The sequence below is a fragment of the Acomys minous genome, assembly GCF_964271855.1.
Source record: "Acomys minous genome assembly, chromosome: 17".
NCBI lineage: Eukaryota > Metazoa > Chordata > Mammalia > Rodentia > Muridae > Acomys > Acomys minous.
Window position 1 is genome coordinate 51,149,467 of NC_140500.1, and position 17,285 is coordinate 51,166,751.

A 17,285-nucleotide genomic window follows, 5' to 3' on the forward strand; every position below is an offset into this window, starting at 1 on the left:
GCAAGGGAAAGCCATGCTTTTCTTGGACAAAAGAGGTGAGGGTTGGAACAGAAGTGTCTGGATCTGGTTGTGGTGTTTGAATACTAAGTTGACAGCATTTCTTGATGAAAGGTCTATTGGATGGGAAACGAAGCTGCCAAGGCTGGCTCTAAGACTTTAGCTGGGCACCAGCCACTTGAAGAAGCACAGATTCAGGAACGTAACTCTGACTCACAAGTGACAAAGATCTTTCTTTCTGGTTACTCAACATAGTGCTCCGTGACCTGTGGGCAAGGTAAGGCAACCCGGCAAGTGGTGTGTGTCAACTACAGCGACCAAGTGATTGATGGGAGTGAGTGTGACCCAGATTATATCCCGGAAACTGACCAGGACTGTTCCATGTCACCATGCCCTCAGTGGACCCCAAACACTGGCTTTGTTCACCCATTTCAAACCGAGGCCCTCCGTCCCAGGAGTGACAGCCCTAGCCGCACTCATGTGCTTGGAGGAAACCAGTGGAGGACTGGCCCCTGGGGAGCCGTGAGTACCCACATTGCTTCTCTCTTGCTTAAGTGGTGTCTGGAGGAACGCAGACTAGAATTGTTTCTGAGGCATTCTTCCTTTGAAAGATTATTGACACACATTCGCATTCAAGTTGGGTGAACTGCCCCTTTGTACCTGAGTAGTTGGAGGGGGGGGGTGTCACTCCTGGGTGACTAGACTTCATGGTTGAACCCTGAGGTCGGGAGGGGGGGGCAGGCAGAGTATACCTGGAAGAGAGAAGGCAGAGAGACATTCCTGAAGAGAAGTTCTTTTTCTGTTTTACTGCTTCTTCATTTGTGCATGTGTATGCTTACCATTGCTTGGTTGTGAAAAATCAGACACTGGATGGCTGGAGTTGACTCGCTCCTCCCACTGTGTGGGCCCAAGGGCTGAAGTCAGGTTATCAGACTTGGCAGAAAGCATGTAGACCTGGACGAGCTATCTCTCAGACCCGGAAGGGAGTTCTTAGTGGAGGCAGGTGTCCTTTCCTTGGTAAACCTCAATTTCCCCATCTGTAAAAGGATGACAATGTTAAGTCCTTTCTGTAGTTAAATGAGATGATTATGTAAAGTGCCTTGTCCCGCCCCCTCTTGCTTCCCGATGAAGCCCCACCCCCACCCCCTCCACCCTGCAACTACTGAGCTATGTTATCATGGTTATCATGGCCCCTACTACTGTCCCTCCAGCCTCTAAGGCCTTGGAAAATACTTAATGTCAGAAGAAAAGAAAGCGCATTTGCACATTTTAAACTGTTATGCTGGCTGATTTTAAACAAAAATAATGTTGTAGAATACGGAAACATCTAATGGCATTCCGAAGGGAAAGGGTGACAAGGAACTCCGGTGGCCAAGTAATCAGAGTGTGTATGCTGGAGTTTGTTAGTTCCTTACTTTTAGCTTCCTTCTAGTACTGCTGATTGTGTTCAACTATTTCTGGGCTGAAAGGAATTAGAAGTCTGCCGCTCTCCCACAGTGAGTGTAAATGCAGTGGCAATATTGGCCTGGGAGTGCTGATTGGGTTGTGTGCTTAGACCCCTCAGCGTGGCTGCTGGCTTCCTGATCTAGCACCTTCACCTGGCGCTCTCCTCCTCTCCTGTTTTCTGCAAGTCTCCCTCCCCTACTTTGGAAAGGTTTCAATTCTGGAAAAACTGAAGAGTGATCAGGGAAAGTAATCACTGAGTATGACCTGGGTTTTCCTGCTTGGAAAAAAAAAAAAAGTCACCATGTATATTTTGATGATACCATGACATGTTTTTTATTGTTGATGATGTTTGGTTGGAGTGGGGGTTTTGTTATGTTTTGTGGCTTACTACTATTTTCATTTGAATCCACTTTTAGGAAAGATGTATCTGTCTCAGGTTAAATGATTCTGCCCCGAGGAGATAGAGTCCCCAAGTCTAGGAGTCTAGGAAGATTAGATAAGGAAAGAATAGTATTGTCCTTATGATGCCTTTGTTTTCTTTTGTGTCTGTTTTTATTTCTCTCTTTTCCTAAGTGAGACTTCAGCTAGACAGTGCATTTCATTTTTACTTTTTTTACTTTTTTTTTTTTTTGGCCTCATGTTGTCATGTCTACTCTCCGTGGGGAGTGCACTCAGTTCAGTGTTACAAGCATTTAATAGGACAACTGTGTGAGCACAGCTTGTAACACTGAGTGCTCCTTACATTAGGGTAACAAAGCTCATAGGTGACACGAAAAAGGAATGATCTTTCCTAGTGTTTTAAATTCTGCTCCTCAAAGCTAACTAAGATAACTGTTCTCTGTGTCTTTATACATTAGTGCGAAACTAAACAAACAGACCAATGAAAAACCAGTATTTCAGGCTTAGAGTAAGTGTAGCAGAAACTTCAGAGGAAAGAAAGTAAAATTTTGTAAGACAAAACACACTTAAATAATTCTCAAATGCTACCAATAGACCTATTGCCCCACTCTGTGATTGAAAAGTGGAAGTTCTGCATAGGGTGTAATTTTTTTTTTTTTACCCTTTTTCTTAAATGCTTATTTATTTTTTTGCACACATGAGAGGAGATCAAAGAACAACTCACAGTTTTATCTTTCCGCCATATGAGTGCTAGAAATCAAACTAAGGGCATCAGCTTTAGAGGCAGGAGTCTTTTCCTACTGAGCCATATAGCCATCTTATACATTTTTAAAATCACTTATAACTTGACCAAGATAGGTGAGAAGCTGTTATTTCCTATCACAAAAACTAAACTCTAGTCAAATGTACTCAGCAACATTTTTTCCCTTCACATCTTGATATGGTTGGTGAAGGCTGGCTAAAGCACGGTATTTTTAAATGACCCTGGCTTTGAGACCCAGTAAGTGGGATGGATTTGGTGGTCTCGCGCCTGCAATCTCAGCACTCTGGAAACTAAGACAGGAGAATCCCACATGGTTCTGAGGCTAGCCTATGCTACATAGTGAAAAACTTTCTCAGAAAATTGGAACTAAAACTAAGCCACTCAGCTTGTTAGTGAAAGAAGACTGCATTGCTTCGAAGCCTCAATGAGTCTAATAAGCATGCCAGTTTTACGACAAGGCTCATAGTGAAGGGTGCTAGGAAATGCACTAGGTTAAAAAGGTAAGGAATTTCTGGAAAGAGAAACACTCCAACTGTAGATTCACAGGAGAGCTATGAGAAGTGTGTGTGGGAAACCAACCGAAGTGCAAACAACAACCATTCAAGAACATTCCACTGAAACGGACCGAAGGGAGATTTGTCGAGATGGAATTCAATTGCGTTCATTGAGGAAGTGAAAAGCAAAGAAACACGCTTTACTATCATCAGCCACAGAAGTATAGGTTCTTATGGGGGAGGCGATACTCACCTAATATTGGAAGTAATGTCTAAATGACATTCTGGGGTACAGTATGGCGTCACTGAATGAGTTCACATGGAAGTTCAGTCTCCACAACTGGTAATTTATTAAGTATGAGTGAACCTCTGTGTTGTAAGAGACTCAGACATTGGTTCTAAAGGAGCATTGACATTTTGAAAAAAAAATGTCCACAAACTGTGGCATCCCTTGACATGTCTGTCCCTCTCAGAAATGAGGACAGGACACAGGTAGACAATGAACAGGGCTGCATAGAGAACTCTAAACTTTATGACTCACGGGCCGAGGGCTGGGGGGAGGGGAGGGAGGGGGCGGGGCAGGTGCTCAACAAGCACCAATGGCCTGGAGAACGTGAAGAGAGGTCCCTTTCTACTGCCCAGGCATTTGCTCATGTGAACAAAGCGAACAGCGCCACCTCGGGGAAGAACCCAGTTCTACTACCATTCTCCACTCTGTATGAGACTTGAAAGTGGTCTCTGTCCAGCTGGTTTGTGTGTGGGTAGAAGGCAGGTGGTGCCGAGGATAAATGTGTTGCTGTGTGTGCTTAGTGTTCTAGTACCTGCGCTGGAGGGTCCCAGAGGCGAGTTGTGGTGTGTCAGGATGAAAACGGATACACTGCCAACGACTGTGTAGAGAGAATCAAACCTGATGAGCAAAGAGCCTGTGAATCCGGCCCCTGTCCCCAATGGGCTTACGGGAGCTGGGGAGAGGTAAGAGCAAACCATTTGTCTGTCTGTACTTTGGTAACTGGATACTATTGTTTATTTAATATTTCATTTTTCAGAATTAGATGTAGGAGAAGCTTCTAGATCTGGGATTCCCTAGGAGATTTCCGTTGGTTCTGTCATGCTTTATTTTATTTTATCTTATTTTATTTTATTTTATGTACATTGGTGTTGTGACTGCATGTATGTGTGTGTGTGTGTGTGTGTGTGTGGACGTCAGGCTCCCCGGAAGAGGAATTACAGATAGTTGTGAGCTGCCATGTGGGTGCTGGGAATTGAACCCGGGTCCTCTGGAAGAACAGCCAGTTAGCCACTCTTAACCCTTGAGCCGTATTTCCAGCCCCCTATCATGCTTTTTAAATGCACTTATTATTACAAGAGAAAGCTTGAATATATAAGGGTGGGAATGAGGAAAGATGACACATAAACCTGAGTCTAAGTTATTAGTTAACCTGATGATTAAGAAATGAGTGCATATATGTAGAAGTGCCCGTGGGAGTCTTTCCATTTCTGCTATAGTTTGGGGTGCACTCCCTCCCATGGCAGAGCACCATCCAATATTTCAAATTCTTTACAAAACCCAAAAGGGTGTTACTCCTCTCACAGGTGACACTAAGTGAATGATGATCTGAATATTCATTCTCCAATAATGATCTCTTTGAGTGTTATCTTTGTGGAATTGCCCACTACGCCTGATAAAGGATAACATGGTGTTTGGAGTGCATTAAAAAAAACAGATCCATTTCTTGTCTATGATTTACTTTTTTTTATTATTGTTTTGTTTTGTTTTTCAAGACAGGGTTTCTCTGTGTGGTCTTGGCTGTCCTGGAGTCACTTTTTAGACCAGGCTGGCCTCAAACTCACAGTGATCCACCTGCCTCTGCCTCCCGAGTGCTGGGATTAAAGGCATGCGCCACTACGCCCAGCTTGATTTTTTTTTTAAATTAAGATATAAAGTATTTTTTCACTTTCCTTTCCTTTTCACTCCTGCCCTTCCCATGCACACACCTTGTTCTCTCTCAAGTTCATGGTCTCTGTTTCTTTGTGTGTGTGTGTGTGTGTGTGTGTGTGTGTGTGTGTGTGTATGTGTGTGTGTGTATACACATATATATAATATGTATGTATGTATATATATATATATATTATCAATACATATAATGTGTGTATATGATTTCAGGGATGGCCAATCGCTATTGGATAACCAGTTGGGTGCTCTTCACTGTTGAGAGACTGTTTCTCTCACTCTCAACATCCACTAGTTGTCTATAATTCTCTGTCCAGGTTTGGGGGTCCAATGACATTTCCCCTTCCATGTTAGAATGTCTACTGGTGTCATCCTTGTTTGGGTCTTGTTTATGCAGCCATGTTAATGAGACTTCATAAGTGTAGCTTCCCTGACATTTCTAAGAGATGAAATCTCACAGCAAACAGCCAGTTCTTCTAGCCGCTACGGTCACAATCCTCTACTCTGACCCCTGAGCCTTAGGGGCATGAGTTGGATTATAGCTGAGTCAGTTGAGGCTGGACACCACATGGCCACTTGTTCTCTGCATTTTGATTGGTTGTGGTTTTCTGTAGTGGTTACAAAGAGATGTTTCTTTGATGCTGGGTATAAGGACAAGTATTTAGAATGACGTTAGGAATTGTGCAGTTTTAGTAAAGTGATGGTTGTAGGTTCCCCTCCAAGATCACAAATTCATTAGTGTCAGGAGGTTGGCTATTTCCAGTACCATGCATGATTTTCTTCTTGTTGAACAGACCTTAAGTCCAATTAGAGAGCTATTGGTTGCCACCAAGGGATGCATGTCACTATTGCATCCCCAGCAATATTGCCATGCTGAATGTCGTAGCTGAGTAGGACTATTGGTTACTTGGAAGCTTTGGTGGCACCAGTAGTTCTCAGAGAAGAGGCTTTGACGTCAGAACCTACTTGGATACTCTGCATCCTGTGCCTGAAATACATGATGTTTTCAGCCACAGAAACTTACCTTCCATCTCTGGGAGGCAATCAAGGGCAACAGCAGTAGCCTGTGCTTGGGGAATCTTTTAAACAACACTGACCAACAACTCAAAAGAAGAGTTCTCAGTCTGGTGTTAAGGTTCTGTTAGCATCCTCAGCCTAGGCAATACATGTAAGTGTGTGTGTGTGTGTGTGTGTGTGTGTGTGTGTGTGTGTGTGTGTGTGTGCGTGCGTGCAGACTTGTCCATATTATATGTAATATTAGGTAGATAGATAGTACTATGGTAACTTATGACTTTTCTGGACATCTTTCCTACTATCTTACCCTCCTCTCCACTACTACTTTATCTTCCTCTCCTCTTCCTAATTAAAGAGCCCCCCCCTCTATTGTTCCATGTACTCCATGGTCCCTTTTAGGAAATTCAAATGAGAGACAGACAGACAGACAGACAGACAGACAGAGACAGAGACAGAGAGACAGAGAGAGAGAGCAAGTGACATTTATCTCTCTAGGTCTGGGTTAACATATTCAATGTAATCCATATTATTGATCTGAGAATTTCAGGGTTTCATTTCCCTTTACAGCTGAGTGATGTCCCATAGTGTGTATGGACCACCTTTCCATTATCTATCGTCAGTTGAAGGACACTTAGGTTGTTTCCACTTCCTAGCTATTGTGAATAAAGCTACAGTGATCATGGCTGAACAGGTATCTGTGGAGTAGGATGTCCAGGCATATGCCAAGGGGTGGTGTAGCTGGGTCATGTGACAGACTCACTCTTAGCTCGGTGAGGACTTCCCATGCTGATCCTGTAGCAGCTGGACCAGTTTGCAGTCCCCCCAACAGAGAGTGAGGGTTCTCACCCCCTCAAATACCCTCCAGCATTTGTTGTCAGTTGTTTTATTGGTCTTTGCCATTCTGATTGGGGTAAAATAAAATCTCAACATTATTTTGACTTTTATTCATCTAATTGCTATGGATGATGAACACTTTTTGAGATATTTCTTAGCCATATCTTTTTTTTTTTTTCTAAACAAAGCAAAAACCTAACGAACTCTCCATTGAGATCCCAAACCTAGTTTTTTAAATGGGCCTTTTAACTTTAAGTCTTCTTTGTACTCTGAGTTCTTTATGGACTATGGATATTAATTCTTTGCCAGTGTCCAGCTGGCAAAGATGCTTCCCCGCTTTGTGGGATTCCTCTTCACTTCACTGGTTGTTACCTTGGCTGTGCAGAAGCTCTTTAGTTTTGTGAGGTTTCACTTGCCAGGGGTTGTCCTCATTCCTGGGCAAATTGGGTCCTATTCAGAAAGTCTTTCTCTTTGCCTATATCCTATACCTATTGCCTATGTTCCTTCTAGTCATTTCCATGTTTTAGGTTTCACATTTTGTTCTTTGATCCATTTGGAGTTAGTTTTTGTGCAAGATGATAGATATGGGTCTAGTGTCATTTCTCTTTATAGGGACACTTTAGTTTCCCCAGCACCATTTGTTTAAGATGTTTCCTTTTCTTATATATATATATATTCGGTCAAGTATTAGATTACTGTAATATAGTGTACTCATATTTGGAGGTTCAGTTTTGTTCCATTAGTCTATATGTCTGTTTTGAATCAGCACTCTGTCTTCGCTGACTTGTCTTGCCACTTGACCCAAGCTAGAGTTATCTGAGAAAAGAAAGCCATAACTGAAAATGTGCCTTAAAAAGACTGGCCTCTAAGAAAGTGTGTGGTGCATTTTCTTAATTGGTAATTGATGTCAGAGGGCCCAGACCACACTATAAGTGTTGTCATTCCTGGGCAGGTGGTCCTGGGCTATAAGAAAGCAACTTGAGTAAGCCATTGAGAGCAAGCCATGGCTTCTCCTCAGTTCCTGCCTCTAGGTTCCTGCCCTCCTTGATTTTCCCATCCTGGCATTCCTTAGTGATGAGCTGTTACCTGGAAGTATAAGACGAACATAGGCCTTGTTGCTTTCAGTCACGGTGTGTATCACAGCAATAGAAAAACCTACCTAAGGCAATATCATATTGCTTTGGTTTCCAAAGCTCTGTAATATATCTTGAGGCTTAAATGACAGTGTCCCCAGCACTGCTCTTTTGCTCAGGACTGTTTTTAATATCCAGAGCCTTTTTGGGTAATGCATGATTTTTTTTTTAATTTCTGTGAAGAATGAGATGGTGATTTGATTTGATTGGGATTGCACTGAGTCTGTAAATAACTTTTGACAGAATGGTCATTTTTACAGTACTAATTCTATCAATCCATGAACGCAGTGATGGTCTAGTGTCTATCTTTTCCTTCAGCAATTTAAAGTTGTCATTGTAGAGGTCCTTTACGTCTTTGATTAAGTCTATTCCTAGAAATCTTATTTTCTTTGAGGCTACTGTGACTGGCAGTGTGCCCATGATCTTCTTCTCTGTATGGGAGTTTAAAGCCCATGCAAGCTGGAGTGCCAGACTGGACTGGATGTGGAACTTCGGCTATATCTGGGAAGTTGAGGGGAGCTCACGGAGGGAAGGATCAGACAGTCTCACCCCACTGGACCTTGGTTCAGGATGTGCAAGATCTGACCTGGCCCTGGGTATAACGCTTGTCAGTTTTATGATCTTAATAAGTAACATAACTTACACCCGTTTTCATATCATTATCCATAAACTGGATTAGTAATAGTACCACCTGAATAGCATTTATGACTGTTATATGAGAGTGCAACTATTACATGCCTAACATGTAGCCTTCAATGAATCAAGTGAGACTGTAATAATGAAACAAACTTACTTTATTAGTAGTAAGAATGATATGCATTAGTGGTAGTAGTGTTGGGAGTTTTGCACTCCTGTTACCCATTATAGCATGACTTTTCGTGCATATTTATGTTAATGAAAATATCTCTCTATAGCTGAATCTTTAAGAAAAGCACATACTTAAAGCGCACTGAGTTGTCCTTTCTTTACTTTTTTTTTTTTTTTTTTTTTTTTTTTTTACCAAATAAAGCCTAAAAATTAGCACCTGGGAGCACCCCAGCACTAAGAGGAAGAAAAAAGACATAAGAGACGATGGGCCCATTAGCCCAAAATCTTATGTCCCATTGTTTCGTACACATAACCTAGAAGTCACAGGCACTTGTGCCAGGGAGTTCTGTTGACTTTCACTGACGTCATTCTGGGCAGTGCTGCTAAGAGAGGGAGGGAGGGGAGGAGAGGCTTTGAGACTCCTGCGATGTGAGTCTTCCCAGCACTGTGCAGTTCTGTCCTGTGGGATCCATAATTAAGCTTCTGTAGTTGGATCCAAGCCAGGGGAGTGCACGCCTTTGCTGGGATGCTTTGGTTATCATGGACCGGCCCTTCCAAATGTTGTGGGAGAGCTGGCCTTGACACAGCGGGGGAAACTGAATGTCTGTGTTCCTGGATGTGAGTACAGCTGTGCTGTCCAAGAAATACAACTTGTTCCTGTCTCCCAAAAGTGAATCCTGCCAGGACTGAGAACTTTAGCTAGCATTCATTCCCGCCATGCTGTTTATTCTTCCCAGGGAGATATTATACTTGTCCAAAGGTTTGACGATAGACTTAAACAGTGGAACATCATAACTGGAAAAAAGAGGATCACCAAAGGTCCATCCATGACAGCTTCATAGAAGTTGGAACCTATGGGTTTGTGCAAGACTCAGTTCTTGGATTAAATCCCTAGCAACATTTAAAAATAAAATGTGAAGTTCAGCCTGGTAGCTCATGTCTATAATCTCAACACCCAGAAGGCTGAGGCATGAGGCCAGTTAGGATTACAGTGAGTGCCAGACCAGCCTAGACTGCACAGTGAAACTTTGTCTCAAAACAAAAGCAAGCAAACAAACAAAAAGGAGAAGGAGGAGGAGAAGAAGAAGAGGAAGAAGGAGAAGAAGAGGAGGAGGAGGAAGAGGAGAAGGAGGAGGAGGAGGAGGAAGAGGAGGAGGAGGAGGAGGAGGAGGAGGAGGAGGAGGAGGAGGAAGAAGAAGAAGAAGAAGAAGAAGAAGAAGAAGAAGAAGAAGAAGAAGAAGAAGAAGAAGAAGAAGAAGAAGATCAATGACCTTCAAATAAAATAAGACTGGCTGAGTCTCTTTTATTTCATATTGAATAGTTCCTGGTTATTTATTTACTGAGTTTTATATACCTCAAAGAATTTTAGCTACTGGTTAATGGATTGAGATGGATTAAATTAACATCTCAACCTTCATTTTATATATGAAGCAAGTAGTTGTGCTCTCAACCTGATGGGGTGAGCTATATATAAGTTCTTACCCAGAGGGAAAGAAACCCTCACTGAGGAGTAGCTAGTGCTCAAAGGAGGAGCCATGGTCAGTTGGCTGTATCATTGTTGGCAATTTGCCTTGGCTCTGTCTGTCAGCCTTGAGCTGCTCCAACATTACAGTAAAGCGTAGCCAAGAAAAAGCCTCCTGTGGCGAAATTGAATCTGTCAGGTGCTGTTCACACAAAAATGACTGTAGTGTTCTTTGCTCCTGCCCCTCTTCCAGTGTACCAAGCCGTGTGGTGGAGGCATGCGGACAAGACTGGTGGTCTGTCAGCGGGCTAACGGTGACCGGTTCCCAGACTTGAGCTGTGAAGTTCTCGACAAACCTCCAGACCGTGAGCAGTGCAACACACAAGCTTGCCCACAAGATGCTGCATGGAGTACTGGCCCTTGGAGCTCGGTACGACACTAATGCTTCATGTTTGCTCCCAAACTCTGAGACAATTGTTAGGAGTACTCTGGGGCATGCTGTCATAGCCAAGAACTGTCACGCCCATGAGAGCACCATAGATACTGTGCTATGAGCACCCTACTACTTCCTCCCTATTATAGCACAGTAGAACTAACACTGTATAATACTGCCAAAGTGACTTCATAGAAAACATATACCTCATGCAGGAATGGTGCCAAGAAGTAGATCCCTTTGCCTAGAACAATTGTGTGTATTGCATGTACATCGATAATGATTTAGAGAGACAGCTCCGTAGTAGCTGATCTGTGCTTTCTAAGCTGTTGTGTCTCTGACTGTTGGAGCAAGGTCCCTGCTAATTGAAGCCAATGCAATGGTTTGGTTTTTTTTTTTTTTGTTTTTTGTTTTTCAATAGCTATCATTTGCTTCGATGAGACTTGGATATACCTTAGCACAATCAACATAAAGTCTATACCCACCAATAGACTAGTCATTTGGGAAGTACAGGTGACCAGCTGTGTAATCAGTGGCCCAATACCTTCCTTCTGGACTCTCTTCCCTGCTTCCAGACAGGAAGTCCAACTGAGACCAGTTTTCACTTTGCTCCTAGTTTTCCTTAGCCAGCGGCTGACATGGTGAGGCAGGTTTACAAATACTCTACAGACTTCTGGAGCAGTTCTTAGCAAACAGAGGGATTTACTGTGTCAACACAATACCTTGGCTAAGCTGTGACAAAAACTATGGAGCCAGTAGGTCTGATGTCTCTGAGTACAGTAAATAGTCCTATAAGCACACTAATTGCAGTGAAGCTGAAATCAGTCACTATATGAAGTCATTCCCAGAAGCCCTTTTTTAAATTCAGTCTGGTCCTAGGAAGGTCTGAGTCATTCCCAGTGCCAGGTGAAGAGCAGATTAACTGAAGTAGCATGATTGGCACCCACTGATGCTCCTTCAAGGCAAGGGTCTCAGCATCTGAGGCTGCATCCACAGGGATTGGTTCTGTAACCTAGTTACAAGGCCTACTGTGCAGCAGGGAACTAGAAGAAGCAGCAGAGGCCCAGACTGTGCTCTTTAGCTTGGCTGTGGGATTTTAATCCAGAAGCTTAAGAAAAGTTACAGCATCACATGTCACATCTATGGCTCTTAAAGGATGTCTTGTCCACAAAGCTGGCATCCTTTCCAGATGAATGCTCTGAAGAAGGCTTGAGGTAATGTTAGGACACACAGGATGTCTTTTGAAAGCCCCAGCTTCCCTCTGTCACTGCTACACACTACTGTTTATGAACGGTCTCTTCTCAAGCCTGAGGCATGTTCACACTCTGTGTACAGGCAACACCAAGCCCCCTTCTCTCAAAGGTAGTATGTCACTAGTCTCAAGCCAGCGGTCAGGCCTCTGTGAGAACCTCACAAGCCTCCTCACTACACAATCTTGTGGTTTGATTAAAAAAAAAAAAAAAAAGAAAGAAAGAAATCTATGTTTTCCTTTTGCAGATTTTAACCCTTAGCTCATGCCATATTTTTCTAAAATAAATTGTTTAGGAAAATGGAAAAAATATTTTCATGATGAGTTATAAAACACAGGGCTGAGGCTATGTCTGTTTGCATACATATGTATACAAACACATGTATGTGTGTATGTACATGTATGTACATACATATATATGCTGGCTTTTCTTCCTGGAACATTCTCTCAGTATATCCCTTATTGATAATTTAATAGCTTAAAATTTTAAGGTAAGTTGCTGATTGCTTGAGCTGAAGAGCATATTTAATATTGATGTTTTTCTTGGGGCTGCATACAGTCTTCTAAACTGTAAGAGAGAATGAAAGGAGAGTAAATTTTCTGTGCTGTAGCCCATGCAGACTATGGATTTTAAAGCTAGCTTTACTGCCTATGTAATCTCATAAAGTTATTATTAGTTTGACAGATTTTAATTCTACTGTCTTACAGAAAAGACCACTTTTAAACTGTGATTTTTTTTTTTAAAGGACTAAATCAAAAAGCATTTTGTTTAGGTAGATAACAATTTAAATATGTTAATGTTATGTACATGCAAGAGAGCTGTCATTCAGACTCTTACTGTATGTAGGACTTTGATGGTTTTGATTTTATGTTTATTACACAGACGCTTTGGTATAATGTCTTTGGAATTCTACATTTTGGCATACCTCAGTGACTCCTATTTCTAGCCATAACGTCTTAATTATGGTGCTTTACCATTCTAACTACGGTGAAGTTAACAAGAGTACAAAAGAAAAAGAAGTGCTTTTGAGGTGCTAACATCTTACTTCCAACAGAAAGCAACCTAGGCTGACTAGAGGCCAGGCTGGCAATGACTCTTCCAGCCGGCTTCTTTTGCTCCCAGGGCCTCCCACACATAGACACTGTCATATCACAAAGCAACTACTGCTGTGTGACAAGGCCAAGGTCAAGTGGAGACAGCTTACGTCAACGCTGCCTATGAAGGGAGCAGTATTTGAAAAAGAAACCCCAGATCGTTGTTGCTACAAGTTTCAGGGTCTCTGCAATGAAGCTTCTTTGAACTTAAGATTCAAATGACCCTGGCTCAGGTCACTGCCGATCTATGAATCATGGTTATAACACTGGTTGCAGCATCTCACACCTGCAATCCAGCACTCTGGAGCCAAGAGTCAGGAGTGTCACCTCTTAACTTGAGGCCATAGTAAGTTCCAGGCTAGCCAGAGCTATAGAGTCTCTTGACTCAGAAAAAAAAAGAAAAAGAAAAAATCACGATTGAGAAAAACATCCTACAAAAAAATTTTTTCTAGTCTTTTAAAAATAATATCCCTAAATTCTTAGTATTGTTTTGTTTGTGAAACAGTGTTCTTCAGCTCTGTTGAACTATTGAGCCAGCCCTAGAAACACATTGGATAGTAAATACACTTACCCCGTGACCAAGGGAACAAATTGAAAAGAGAGCTCTATACTGTCAAGGTAAAGCAAGAAATGTGTTCAAAGTCAGGAGCATTCTAGACTGAGCAAATCCATCTAGAGAAAGAAAGCCATGTCACTGTCAATGCCACACACGCAGGAGAGTTTGGTGACATTTCTTTCTGCGATGCCCTGAATGTCTGTTCACTGATCCTTTTAGAGATGGTTCTTCTCTGCAGAAAATTGCTTATTTGGGCATTTCCATGACAACGCTGTGTTCTCTGGGCCTCTGAGACCCGTGCTTGTGGACCCGAACGATGAGGGTTTATGAGCTTGCAAGGGAGCTGTGCTTTTGTTTCAGCCTGACAAACTGAAGTATTTCTGTCTACCTCATTTTCATATCACAGTGCGCAGTTTCTATAGGTAGAAAGAGAAAATGTTTGACACCAGTGTTTTACAACCTCCTTACATCACTAGAAAAAAAAAAGATTATAAATATCACAACCACATTTCTAAAACTAGTTTTAAGCAGCCACGTCTCCGTATTTCTGAATATTTTGAGTGGTACAGATTTCTATGTGTTAATATAATAAAGCATATTTATTTTTCCATGTTATTTAATTTCATAAGCAATGTTTAAAAAAATGTGTGTGAGCCGACTATGAAGGCAAATAGGCTATATGCATTAGAAATGAATGTATGTTTCTTTTGATTAAAAATATACATATATATTTTAATTTTGTAAACTCTCTCTATCCTGTCTCCCTCCCCCAAACTCTGAGTAGCCACATATTAAACTTCATATCACCTGCTAGGCTGAAGTGTGCACTTTGAAAGGTTACTTTAAAAGAATTCTGAATCAGAAATGATGACAAGTTCTATAAACAAACATTTGTGAGGCTTCATGTTGTGTTGGGTAGCTTTTTCTTTTCTAACAATGTTGTCTTGGTCTGTTGAGTTTCAACTCTAAAATAAAAATGCTCTGTTTACTTAATTTGAAGACAATGGTATAACATAGAAAAAAGAGAGATGATTCTGAGACAGACCACTAATGTGTGCACACAGGACTGCACCAGGGTCTCTGAGTTCAGACAACTGCAGAAGGCTTCCATTTGTGACTTCTTTTATTTGTTCACCTTAATATGCATCAGGAAGGATTTATTATTAAAGAAAAATAAATATTATGGCAGTTCCAAGACAGCCTTCCTTTTCGAAAAAAAAAAATATATGCAGGTGATAATGCCTCATTCCATCCTCCACTTCACCCTGTTGTTTATAGTGGTACTTACACAGAACAGATCCAAAATTAGGGGGTGGAGATCCTTGTATGAGTTAGAAGTTTATGAAAACGTAACAGAAACAGCCTTGTACAGTGGCTAATGGTAACCACAGCTAAGCTTACTGAGTATGTCTGTGTTGGTGCCAACCCTCTTGCTGTTCCGTGAGGGGACCACTGTGACACCCCATTGCATGTTGCTGTGATCTGCTTCAGTGGCAAGACCTCTCATGATACGTGCCCACTCTGCTAATCTTATTTTGGGTGACATAAACAGGTTATGGTCAATGAATTATGCAACTTTTGTTAGGAGGTTCCTAAAATTCAGATATCATCCTGAACAACACTGAGCTGACCCTGACATTGTGCAATGAGTCCAACAACAGAAAATCCTAAATTATTGGTGCAATTGGCAAATTCTCATACCTGGCAGTTGCAGAAATGTCATGTAACTGTCTTAAGGTAGGCACTGACAAACAACCCTCTCTTTCATGTTAAAGATACAGTTTTGGCCAGAGTGCTATGATCATATAAGACTCCAACTTCGAAAAACTGCAATTAAATATGAATTTTTAAATGATATTTTTACTAAAATGAACATATATCTTAAACATATTGCTATCACTTTTAAAAAGGAAAGATTCTCATATTGGTTTGTTTTGAGGCAACATCTTGCTATAGCCTACGTTGGCCTTAAACTTCTGGTCTTCTTCCTCAACCTGAGCTGGATACATTTTTTTTTTCCTTAATCAAAAGACCATGACAGATGAAATCATATTTTCACTAAGTTCAGTATAGATTAAGACTTTCTATAAAGCACCCATGTCTGGGGTGTTTAGAGCCATCAGAACGTATGTCTGCAGCTACTTATTAAAAAGAAAACGCAGCTGACAGTACATATTTTATGGTGACTGTATGTCTACGTCACATCTTTGGGCAGCAATTTCATCCCATGTCTGGACAGCTGTTTCATCACCTCTTTTGACTGCTAGTTCAGGGTGGCTTAGCAGATTTCTATTCTTATGTGTTTAAAAAGTGTGAATCTGGGAGGGAGTACAGGAGTAGAAGGGGTGCCCTGCTCTCTGGGGACACCATGTCCTCTGCCTGGCTCAGGAGTTGTCTCTCTATTGAGGCAACTGGAATGTGGAAAGGGGAATAGAGGTTGCATCCAAGAGTAATTGGCTGGGAGGGGATCCTGGACATTAGCAAAGGCTTTTCCAGAAGGTTTGCTTGGAGAAGAATGTAAAGACTTAACCTTGTTCCCTTCCAAAGAAAAGCCATCCATTTCCCAGCAAATGCTTGTAAGGTGCCTACCGTGGGTTGAGTCTACATTATTAGGCACTACAGATACAGCAAGGGGCAAATCAGAGCCGTGCTTTACAAAGGACAAAGGGAAATTTTAACTCGAAATGGAGAAAGCCAAACTCATGTTATCAAAGACCCACACACACCTTTTGCTGGCAGCTCCTGCAGCAGCTAAATATAAAAGGGCAAGAGCCGGGCGTGGTGGTGCACGCCTTTAATCCAAGCACTCGGGAGGCAGAGGCAGGCGGATCGCTGGGAGTTCGAGGCCAGCCTGATCTACAAAGTGAGTCCAGGACAGCCAAGGCTACACAGAAAGACCCTGTCCCGAAAAACCAAAAAAAAAGGGCAAATTGCTATTAGACCCTACAGCATCACAGTTGCTGATGATGTTCACTCAATAAAGAAAAATTAGCAAGCCTCTTAGATATGAAGTTGTCCAGTCATTTTTAAATAGATGCCCAACACTGTGGGAACAGAAACTTAAACATTTTGGTTGGTTCATTTGTTTTTAAAGGCCTGTCCTAGAATCTACTCCCTTTACATCCCAGTGTGGTTGATTGCTTTGAGACCCACAATCAGGGGAGACCTGGCTGGCTGCCTCCTCCTCTCTGGAACCCAGAGCACCCCCCACCCCCACCCCATGGGGAAGCTGTGCTCCAAGGTCACATCTGCCCTTTGTTACTTCTTAATAGAGGCCAATAAAAGATCTGCAGCGTGTGGGCTGAGCACTGTCTTCTCTGCAGTTCCCTCGCAGTGGGGTGATTGTTCTGAAGATCCTTAAAACCAAAACTTCCCGACCCGTATGAAATAATAAATTGGCAACAAAAATAAATGTGTACAGTTGGCATGAGGGAAGATAACACACACAAACTTAGCCCAGAGCCCAGCCCATCATTGCTGTCCAGATCTGATTCCCTTGGCTCCCTGTGGAAGAACTTATGCCTGACCACATCCTCCTCCGGTGAGGGAAAGACTCTATGCTTCCGGTGGTTTCCAGTGTGGAACTCACTAGTGACATGTGACCAACACTAGACACATCAACTGGACCTGGTGGCGCAGGACTATAATCCCA

General features: G+C 42.2%; 1 protein-coding gene across 2 annotated transcripts in view; it reads left to right on the top strand.

Moving 5' to 3' along the window:
• ADAMTS9 (ADAM metallopeptidase with thrombospondin type 1 motif 9) overlaps positions 1 to 17,285 on the top strand; it is a 166,776-nt gene that overhangs the window by 78,556 nt on the left and 70,935 nt on the right. For both annotated transcript variants that reach the window (XM_084766612.1, XM_084766613.1), the window contains exons 26-28: positions 253 to 519; positions 3,910 to 4,071; positions 10,554 to 10,730. In XM_084766612.1, coding sequence (XP_084622738.1) covers positions 253 to 519; positions 3,910 to 4,071; positions 10,554 to 10,730 — 606 coding nt within the window. The remainder of the gene's footprint in view (positions 1 to 252; positions 520 to 3,909; positions 4,072 to 10,553; positions 10,731 to 17,285) is intronic.